At 41.9% G+C, this 11,297-nt stretch overlaps 1 protein-coding gene across 1 annotated transcript; it reads right to left on the bottom strand.

Moving 5' to 3' along the window:
• Positions 1-2,055: 2,055 nt before the first annotated feature.
• On the bottom strand, positions 2,056-11,094 carry KCNV1 (potassium channel, subfamily V, member 1). Its single transcript, XM_010020988.1, is given in 3 exon segments — positions 2,056-2,906; positions 8,332-8,865; positions 10,620-11,094. Coding segments are annotated over 3 exon segments (1,521 nt in total). The 3' UTR covers positions 2,056-2,394.
• Between the last annotated feature and the right edge of the window lie 203 nt (positions 11,095-11,297).

The following is an 11,297-nucleotide window of genomic DNA, read 5'->3' as shown; positions in this document are numbered from 1 at the left end:
TGAAATAATAACCTAGAGTGGGCTGCATCAAACCTTCCCCTGCAGAATTAATTTTGTCTCCTGGACATCAACAGGAGTTTTGTGATGGATTCATGGCGTATGCAGGCAGAGGGGAACACTGTGGTAACAGTTTGCTCTCTGTGTAACAGATTAGGAAGCTGACCCACGATTTTTCACACCTAGACAATTTCTGGTAGAGCAAGACGTACTCTTTTGGTCTCCAGTGTTTTCCCTTGGCTTCCTTCTCACCCTGGTGACAGTTGCATATGCTGTGTTGGTCCCAAATCCAAATGCTGACTGATGCCAGCTGACAAATCAGGAGATGTTTCATGCTGAAAAGCTACTCAGTTTGCATCAAGGTTGGAGCCTTTGAAAACTTTGCTTGTTTTATTATGTTCACACCCCATTTATAGGGAATGGGAGGAAATCACACTGTTGTTTCAAAACAAGTATTACTCAATGTTTATTAAAAGCAGGTTAATTCACCCATTCGTATTTCCTCACAGGCAGTTTAAGCCTTCTATTTACATAAATGTCTTATAAAATTAAACAATCTACAGTTAATAGATGTTTCTTTTTAGTATGTTGAATTAATGTCAAAATGTCAAATGTAAATAATGTTTGGACTTATATTGCCCAAAACATGAGAGAGGCTTGTGACTTTTATTATTTAACCTACTAGTTGTGTTGTATGCATATGTGGCAATATCATAGTCTAGAACAATGTAATTATATTAAATACCTACTGATTTTAACGGGAGATAGAGAAATGAGTAGCTTGCTATCTTTTACTGTTTCTGTTTCTTCTGATATCCACCAGTGACTACTTGAGTGCTAGATACACAAACAAGTTATGAGAATCAAAACACATAGCCAAGGCATAGTTCAAATTAAGTTTTTAAATTACTTGTAAATTATGCTGCAAACAATGTATTAACTTCTGCAACTTTCAGAGCAACCAGAGAGGATGCTCTACATTATGAAACCTATTTAGTGACTATTTTATACTTTGCTGCAAATCTGGCATTGGCTTAATCATAGAATCACAGAATCAACTAGGTTGGAAAAGACCTTTAAGATCATTGAGTCCAACCATCAGCCCAGGGCTGCCAAGACCACCACTAAACCATGCCAGTAAGGGCCTCGTACATGTTTTTTGAATGCTTCCAGGGACAGTGATTCCACCACTTTGCGGTGAAGCCTGTTCCAATGCCTGACCACCCTCTTGGTGATGGAATTTTTATTAATAGACTACACTTCCCCTGGCACAATTTGAGGCTGTTACCTCTTGTCGTATCTCTTGTTACTTGGGAGAAGAGATTGACCCCCACCTCACTACACCCTCCTTTCAGGTAGTTGTAGAGAGCAACAAGGTCTCCCCTGAGCCTCCTTTTGTCCAGGCTGAACAATCCCGGTTCCCTCAGCCAGTCCTCATAAAACTTGTTCTCCAGACCCTTCACCACCTGCATTGCCCTTTTCTGGACCCGTTCCAGCACCTCAGTGTCTCTCTTGCAGTGAGGAGCCCAGAACTGAACACAGTATTTGAGGTGCAGCCTCACCAGTGCTGAGTACAGGGAGACAATCACTGCCCTGGTCCTGCTGGACACACTATTTCTGATACAGGCCAGGATGCTGTTGGCCTTCTTGGCCACCTGGCCACAAGCTGGATCATGTTCAGCAGCCATCAGTCAGCACCCCCAGGTCCTTTTCTGCCCAGCAGCTTTCAGCCACTCTTCCCCAAGCCTGTACCATTGCATGGGGTTGAAGTAGCCCAGATGTTTTTACCTACCATGTATCTGGTAGCCCTTCTCTTCAAATGAGGAAATTCTCTCTCCCACCCCCACGGTCTAATAACCTCTTTTTCATGTAAACAGAGTATAAGGTGGAGGTAAGAAAGGGGGTCACGATGAAGCTCCTTATAGGAATGTCATCCTAAATTTATTCAACATTTCACTTCCCTAGACTTCCATTTTCAGTTTTTCTTAATGTCTTTGAATTTTGCTTTCCCAGTGCAAATACAAATCTTACAGATCTTTAAAATTCAAAACACCATGGCAATTTTCACTGAGACTTTATTACTATACATTACCAAGGACATCAGATTAATAGACAAGTGTTTGTGTCACTGTTTTACATGATGCACCCATTATTTCCCATCTCACCCACCATGATTCAGTTCTGGAAGTAGGTTTCAGGGCTCCTTGAGAGGCTCCTTGAGAGCTCCATATTATGAATTCTGCCTTTTGTATACAATAGTTATCTCAGTCTGTCCAAGCAAGTAGAACTCCATCTGGAAAGGCAAATACACTATGTGGTGAATAATAAAAAAAGAAATGCTTAATACTACATTTTTGAAGTAGTCTATTTGTTATATAAGGCTAAATAACTTAAAAGTCAAAACCAAAAATCATCTGCTCCACTGCTCCTTGTACTTGCTCTCTCTCTGCTTTTTAACCGCAACATGTCCATGACACTGCGTGCATAAATGTCTCGCAAATTAACATTGATGTTTGAATCACTGGATGAGTTCTTCATGAGTTTCTTTAAAGCTTCACGCTGCCTAAGAGCAGCTTCTTTTATCTTCAGTGTAAAGTAACAGGCAGAAAACCGGTCATTTATAATAGCTATTGGCAAAGCCAAAACCAGTATTCCTGATAGTATACACATAAAGGCCACTACCTTACCAATGGTAGTGTCTGGTCTAATGTCACCATAACCAACAGTTGTCATGGAAGTTGTTGCCCACCACCAAGCACCAGGTACGCTTGTGAAAGTTGTGCCTGGCACTCCTTGCTCAACAAAGTATTCCACAGTAGAAAATATAGAGATTCCTACAGAAAGGAAAAGCAGCAGAAGGCCAACCTCCTCGTAGCACTGTGCGATAGTCATCCCAAGAGACCGCAAGCCTGAAAGACAAGAAATGCTGTCAGTAGGTTGATTCATGTAGCTGTCATCATAACTTCGCAAAACGTCTCTTATTTAAAAGATACCTTATGTTTTTCTTTGACTGCTAGTGAACATGATTTAAGAAGAAGGTGTGCTGCTCTCAATGCTACTGGGAAATGTTAGATTGAACCACTGACATCATCTCTGTTTCCTTAATATAGATCATGGAAATTCTTCTCATTGCTTACTGTTTGTACTACATACACATATAATTTAGGAAAACTAACCAATATTTAGTAATTGGCTATAACAGAAGAATATATCACAGTTTTTAGTAAGTAATCTAAATAACCATTTAAAACCACAGTAAAAACACCTGATCCCTTGAATGTGCCAAGCTCCTGTTTTCCAGCTATTACCATATTTTTCTCTTGGACCAAGCAACCTTCAGTTAGCAAATTCAGATTTTTAGGTCAGTGCTTAGAGCCTAGTTCGGTCACTTAGTAAATTTTTCTTTGCTAAGGACTATTCCTAGTCCTCGTATAGTTCTCACAACATCTCTTGACTCCTCTTCCCCCAAAAAAACTATCTTTATCTGTAGACATCAAAGCAGTATTCCAGCAGCAGCTGCACTTGTGCCAAAACCAGAGACAGCAAAGCCTCCCAATGCAAACATGACATTCTGTTAATTCACCAATGTACTGCATCAGTCCTATTGTCCGTGGGCTACAAAGGGAGCTCTTGGGCAGCTGACTACTCTACATAGCCCCTCCCCCCCCCTCTCCTTTTAGAGCTGCTGCTTCAAGACGAGACTGTCTGACAAAGCAAGCAGGAAAGTAAATCCAATAATAGTGCAGTGGATAAATGTTGCACACATAAACAAAGAAAGATAACAGGGTACCAACTCAGCTGAGACACATGGGAGACTGAAATTACCTTTTGAATCACAAGTGACTTTGTCTTGGTTTTTAATACTGTTTAAAAATGTGCTATGTTTTCTTTAATAAATGAGAAAAAACACAATGTTTGTGAATTATCCTTCATGGGGCAGACTTCTAACTAAACTAGTATTTGCAAAATACTTATTGGAGCTCTGCTTCTGCTTGCAGACTTCATATGCTCATGAGAGCAATAAGCAATTTGATTTGCTTTTCTTTCCTAAGTCTCAGTCTACAAGATGTTAAGAATTTCTTCTTGCTTTTGGCTCTCTTCTTTCCTTCAGGTCTAATGGGTTTTAAAGGCTTTTTTTTTTTTTGTATGTACAGTAAACAATGGAAGTACACCCCAGAATTTATAAGAATTTTTTCCTTTTTTATTGTTCTATCAACTCCAGTTAAAGACTTGCCTATATCCAGGTTTTATATTACTGTAACTATGATCTGTTGGTTAGAATGTTTATTATAATGATATAGTTTAAATCTGCAATGGGAATAAGATATATCAGTGTATTTTTTTCTCTGTTAATATGACTGCCTCCACATTTTGAAAATGAACTAATATCAGTAGTGCAAAAGCTGTGGGAGACAATTTCAAGGATCCAGATCAAACTCTCATCTTCCAAGGAAGTTACTATCATACATTTCCCTGAAAAACTTTCTTCTGAACAGGGTAGAAGAGTAAGTCTTTTCAGATGATTTAGAAAGAAGGTACTCTAAATTACCTGTGTAGCACTTCTTTTCAAAGCATAAATGACTCCATAAAAGGCAGGGTTTGCCCTTTATGATGAATCCTGAGAATAGTATAGCTAAAGAACTAGCAAAAACCAGGCCAAAGTAAGGAGGAACCTGGCACTGACTGCTAACTCCCTGTATCACATTGATGACGTCTTCAGTAAAAGAAGTTTCCTATATTAATTATCCTGACTGTTCAGGAGTATGATTTGTTTTAATTACTCTTAGTACTATTATCCTCATCTAAAACAAAGATAAATCTCTTCATGTCTTCAGATGAAGTCAGAAGACATTTTTAGACAAGTCTATGAATCAGACAAGTTACTGGACTCCACAGCTCATTCTAAGTGGGAATTAGTTATGTATTCAAACAAATAATATGTTCTGCTATGTTATCCTGTAAGTTTTTAAAGTGTATCTGAGCCCTAGCACACAGCCAAACTAGGGCTGTTCCAGCACAGACACCAAAGCAAATCTTACTACTTCTGTTTACAAACAGCATTTAAATAATCGTAAATTTCTGGCACTAAAAATGCTGGTTTCGATTTTTCGTGTCTCCAGAGGCATCTCATCCTAACATACGCTACAGCCTTCTCTCAAACATGTGCCCACTACCACCACAAGATGCTCAAACCCTGCTTCTCAAGGAATCAGTCCGTAAAGTGGTTCCCAGAGGAGGCAAGGCTTCATGCAAAACATGGCCCCAGGAGGAAGGCAACAGCTGAGGAGCATCAGAGAATGTGAAAAATGCAGGTTCAGTTCTCACGTATTCTTGGAGCCACTCAAATCCATGATTTTGATAGCTCAGAAGAATGGTTTCACCCTCTAGCCATGCATTTTGTGCATAAAGGTAGCACTGATTTCTCAGTTGTTCTCTAAGGAAATGTAGCACTTTGCACAAATAATTACAAACACTAAACTAGCCCAGATGTTTCTAGGCATCACATCCCTCCTATTAGCTGGGTTCAGCTTTCAAAAGGGCAGAAAGGATTCTTTTATTTCTTTTTCTGTCCTTCCTCACAAAAAGGGTTAAGTTGCCATTTCTTTGAAGTGAAGGAAAGAATTGGTATGGTTTTTCCTAACTCTTTTCTGCCCTGACAGCCAGATTGCTGCTGTGATCCCAGCTTTGTATGGGTCTACAGATATGTTCTCCTTGTGGTTGTGAACACGCGTACTTGATGAAAGAGGAGTTGCTGTCTGTAGGCATGAACTTTCTCATCTCTTTGCTTCTGATCTTGCACTTCTCTTGCCAGGAGCAGTGCATGAAGCTTTGTCTGGTGTGAGAGTGCAGAAGTCACAGAGAAGCATCCCTGGGAGGTAGCTTTAAACTGCCAGATCCAAGGCAAGAGAGTGGAATTGATGCAAGACACCCTGAACACTGAGGTTTATGAGGACTGCCTAGGTACATGCAAGGAGGATGGTCTCTGTGTATCGTACTTATGAGGTTCATTGTATATTAGCAGGTGTGGTTAAGGATGTGTTTAGAACCGTGTTAACAAAACTCTCTTTTGCGACATACCTCTAGTGGTCAGAGACAGGGATTCAGGTCTGCGAGTCTATTTTGCTATTCTGATTTATTAGGGCTGTGTTTCATCTAAGCAGCAGCATCTCCTCTGACAGGACACTGAAACAGTGACTTTCTACATTTCAATTACACAGATCTGATTTAGTGTTCTGGATGTAAGTGGGAGCCATTGAACTACCAAAGAAGCAAGCACAGTGTCAGTAATGCTGCTCTGGATGGTTTAAACACATATGTAGGTCGCTTCTTGTATGTTGAAACTGGTACTTTGGTTCCAGTAGAAAGATGGTAGATCGCTTCCAGATTAGAAGACTAGATTTTCATGTAATTAATTAACTTGTACCTAATCTGGAATTACTAAATTCAATATTAACAGCACTCAATATTGTGATATAAACTGCGGTAATATTTTAATGACTTTAAGAATAAATAGACACAAAAGTTTAGACTATCCCTGAAAGTTAATGTACCTGAAGTTAACAGTTGTTATACAAATATCTTAAAGATCTAGTTTCAAATTGATAGAAAAAGCCATAGTACCGAGTTTCATGCATTCATTCTGCAACAGTAAAATCCAATAAACTGGAAACCTTATAACATACTTTTGGATCACTATTTTATAATTCAGCACAAAAGTGCCTTGATGAGTTAAAATCTTTTTCTTATTTTCAAAACATGATTAGAGAGGAATGCATTCACATTGCAGCTACAAACAAAAGTGTGTAGCAGCCTTTCTTGAAAAGAAAACCAAAACAAACATCTCAAAACCAAACGAGTCTGCAAATATTATAATAAAGCAAAACAAACTCATTGACAGACTGAATCATTATAAGCTTCCTTTCAACTGCTTTCTAAGAGACAATTATGCATCAGTATAGGCATAATCTAGGGTAGGCAAGTAAGATTAAAATACTTCCCATTATGATTATGCCCAGCAGCATTAACGCTACTCCCTGCCCTTCAGTGGGAACAAAACTAGAGACACATTCTGCTGCTGTGAGCACACTGTAATGTCTGCCAAACTGGGTCAGTTCACAAAGAAGGTGGAGATGCATCTCCAAAAAACGGTTGCTTCATGGCACGAAATCCTGGAAGGGTATTTTGTCCTTCCTTTGCTGGAAGGACAGAGACAATGGTTTACTATTAGCTTCTGATTTGTCAAAGCTCCAAATATTGGCTGAACATTTCTCCTGTCAAATTCAGTACCATATTCAGCATTGATTTAAGTGGGAACATAATCAATTTTGAAAATGCCAAGCACTGGACAACATCATGGCATGGAGAGGGTGTGGTGGGAATACAGCTTTTATTCTTTCATATACCAGGCATACACATGCCATGAAGTAGTAATAAAGATGGGGGAAACACAAGGGGAAATTCAACACCTTCCAATCATTTCCAGCTTCCTCTGATAAATTCCCACTAGAAAACATAACCTTTTATGCCTTCCCTTCACCACGTGAAGAGTGAACAAAAATGCTACCAGAAATGCATTTCACCTTCCACCTTACCCCTCCTTCCTGTTCATCCATCCGTCTGCTGACCTGTCAGGAGTGCTTGGACACGACGGGCCCCACACGAATGGGTGAACACTGACTGAACCTGACACTGCTGCTCTGTGCTGCACCCAGGTCCAACTCAGCAAGCAGCCCCCAGCTGTGCTCCACATGACACAGTGTGTTCAGTGGGACCAGAGAGCCCCTCAACCCACCGTCTGATAAGATTCAGTTTAAACAGTTTTCTTGAAGTATTCTTTACCATGGTTGTTTTCAGGATCTATGACGTAGACAAAATCATGATATATTTCTCTGCACATACTTTTCAACAAAACAAATTGTGACAGGTAATTATAAACTGTCATTAGTGGGCCGTTGACAATACAGAAAGTGTGGGTCAATGATCTGCTTCTTTCCTTGCTTCAACCCTAATAAAATCAACTCGAATATACGCTTGTAAATTTATGACCGTGTGAATCACCGGTGGATGATTAACAGCATGCAACTTTGGGGCCTCTTTTTGTAAATGTTCTATGCAAACAATATACACTGGCTCTATGAAGAGCTAAAATTTACTGGAGAAGGCCCCTGCCACTCAACTATCGATGTTCGAAAGTAAGTCTTTCACAAGCCATTACTGCTAACAGATTGCATAAAAAAGGTTAGGCAGAAAAGCACACAGGATGGAGAACCATGCCCAGGGACAACTGTTGCAGGCAGCAAAACCGAATACTATCACTGCCATAACTGAAAGTACCTGTTGAATGTCTTCCCAGCTTCAACATCCGCAGGGCTCTGAGCAGCCTCAGCACTTGCACAATGCGCCCCACGTTCTCCAGTTCTTGGGAGCTCTCCCCGCCACACAGGCTCTCCACCAGCAGGGTGATGTAGAAAGGTAAAATAGCAAGGAGGTCTATGATGTTTGCCACACTCCTTAGGAAGCGACACCGATCCCGTGCACACAGGAACCTCAGAACAAACTCCACTGTGAACCATGCAATGCACAGGTACTCTAGGGCATCCAGCAGTGGTGGTGCCAGCCAGCTTAGCTCTACTGAAATCAAAGCCATGTTGGCAATGGACACAACAACAAAAGCCATGGACAGAGTGCCAAAAGTCCTGGCTGCTGCAGAGGAGCCAGGCTTTTCCAAAACTTCCCAAAGTTTCTGTCTGACACTGGGACAGAGACTACCAGAAAAGTCTTCTTCTTCGTCTTGGGCATCCAGTTCTTCTGCATCTTTCTTGATGTCTAAAGCTTCACTCAGCTCCTTCCTCCTGAAGTACCTGGACCCCCCCCCCCCAAAGAGATTTTTAATACCAATATGCAGATGTTTTCCTTATCCTATACCATGCGAGGCAAAAAAATACATGTTAAAGTATACCTTACGTGAGCTCAGAAAACCTGATGTCAAGCACATGGTTGAAGATACTGAGACCCTGCAGGATGTTTCCACTGTTCTGATATTCTATTCCCCCATTTCACATCAGTTACAGTTTGCATGTGCAGAGTAATTTTATTTTGATAAAGTGTTATTTATATGGATCATGTTGACTATAGTAGGACCTGCTGGACAACTAACATGCGTTCTTGCAAGCAATCCTGGCACAACCAGACACTCCGTTTCCGAATTCTTCTCAACTTTATTAACTATATCACATTTTTATTACATCAGTGTGCACTTGCAATTCTAAAAGGAAAAGCATAATAAAACCCATGCAGTTCATGGATGAAGTTCTGATCAATACACACAAAGATGGCTAATTTTCTTTCTTTCTTTCTTTAAATATATGGGTCCTCACACAATGAAGTGCAAAAGCATCTGTGCCGAATAAAACTTACAGATTGTAAATGCACAGTTGAGTGTTTTGTTAGATCAATAGTATATTTACAGAAGAATTTCATGAAACAAAAACCATTCCCAAAGCACACTAAAAATATCCTTTTCTTTCATATCTGTATTTCTTGACTGCTGCAAGTCTCAAGCTTTAGACAAAGGGGCTATGCAATTTTGCCTTTGTTCGATATCCAGTTACTCCTACATATGCCAAAGAGGTCTGTAGCTCCTTACACCACCAAAGAAGTGGGAGCTTTCAGTTACATCTACCAGGGATGGAAGAAAGGGATGAAAACTAGGACCCAAGTCTCTCAGCTGCAGAACTGGACCATGCTATGGTAAGGTAACTGTAGTATCCTTTTGGGGTGGGGTTGCTTTTTGGTTTCTTTCTAATAATTTTGACATAACCCCTTTAGATGAATAGCAGTTACACACTTTAGATAATTAATTTCTTCAATACTAGAAACCAGTAACACTAAAAATGGTGGGAAAAAAATAAATTAACCACAAACAGAAAGAACAGAAACGTCCTGGGGGTGGTGCAGTGGAAACCCACCTCACTCCTAGTCTGCCTGTTACAATTTGTCTCCAGTGAGCCATGTTCCCGCTGCTGCTGCCTCTTCCCTGTAAGCTGCTACATCCATGTGTGATGCTTCCCATCACGGATCCTCCCAGAGCCGTGCCACCCACACTCAGCCTGCCAGGTGACCACCCCCCTCCTGCCTCTCCAGCTCTGGATCCGGAAATCCTCCAGAATGGGAACTGTGGGGTGAGGAGGCTCTAAACCCACGCAGCACTGAGCCTGACTCCACATCCAACACCTATAACTGCGATAACCTCAAATAGGATGACTGAATGGACATCTCCCCTTTCACAACCTTTTTCATTTCTGGCATTGTCCCTTTCAAACATTTTGAGCCTCCACGGCCAGTAAAGGGCAACCCAGACCCAGCTCCCGTTAGGGTCCCACTATCTTGACCCCACTGCCAACCTGTCCCTCAGCAATGGTCAACAGGGACATCACCCAACACACATGCTCCCATTTTTACACCCATCCACCTCTAGAGCAGGATTCAGGGTTGAACTTGTCCAGTTTTGAGTGCACTTTACCTCACCTACCCCCACTGCTGGACTTCTCACCTGAGCATCCCTGCATGCAAGCCAATGCTGAGCTCACCCAGCCCACAATCCAGTGCGCCACATCTTCCCTTTTAGCAGGAATCGATGCTGAGCTCATCCAGACCCCAGTACTGGATCTCTTGCAGGAAGGAAAGTGCACAAAGCTGCTCCATCACGTGCAGCCTCCCTGTCTGATAGTAATTCAGGATGTAATGAAATGCCTGTGAGCTTCGGTCAAAGAAATATTCATTTTCCACGAGGTTGGCATCATCACAGAGCTCAAGGAGGCCAGAGGCCACATCCCGGGCAGCAGAGACCACTACAGCCAGTTTGCCAAGACGGGTGTCAGGGTAGCAAGACAAAGTTTGCTGGGACATCACAAAGCGGCTGCCTCCTACATTGATAGTAAAGCAGTCCAAAGAGGGAATGACCTTCTGGAGCAGGGGCCCCTGCTCTTCCTCACTGTTGAAAACACTGGAGTCCAGGGAACCCAGGGATGTGCTACTCCCCGGTTCCTCCAGGGATGCTTGGGAAGAAAGAGACATGCAGCAGGGAGGCGACTTCATCCTGTAGCTGCCAGCAGCAGCCCACACTCTCCTGGATCGAAAACACAACAAAGCGGCAGAGGAGACTGCCCCGGGGGGTGGGGGGCTGGGCTAGAAATGCATGACTTCTCTTTGGCTACCGTCCCAGGGACACCTCACCGTGCCCTCTTCCTCCGAGCGACGCCTCCATCTGAGCGGAGGTCAGGCCGGGTGCTGAACAGCCC

Source organism: Nestor notabilis, unplaced genomic scaffold, assembly GCF_000696875.1.
Source record: "Nestor notabilis isolate BGI_N333 unplaced genomic scaffold, ASM69687v1 scaffold16098, whole genome shotgun sequence".
In the NCBI taxonomy this organism is placed as follows: Eukaryota; Metazoa; Chordata; class Aves; order Psittaciformes; family Psittacidae; genus Nestor; species Nestor notabilis.
Note: the sequence above shows the minus strand (reverse complement) of the source record. Positions and strands in the feature narration are given on the sequence as shown.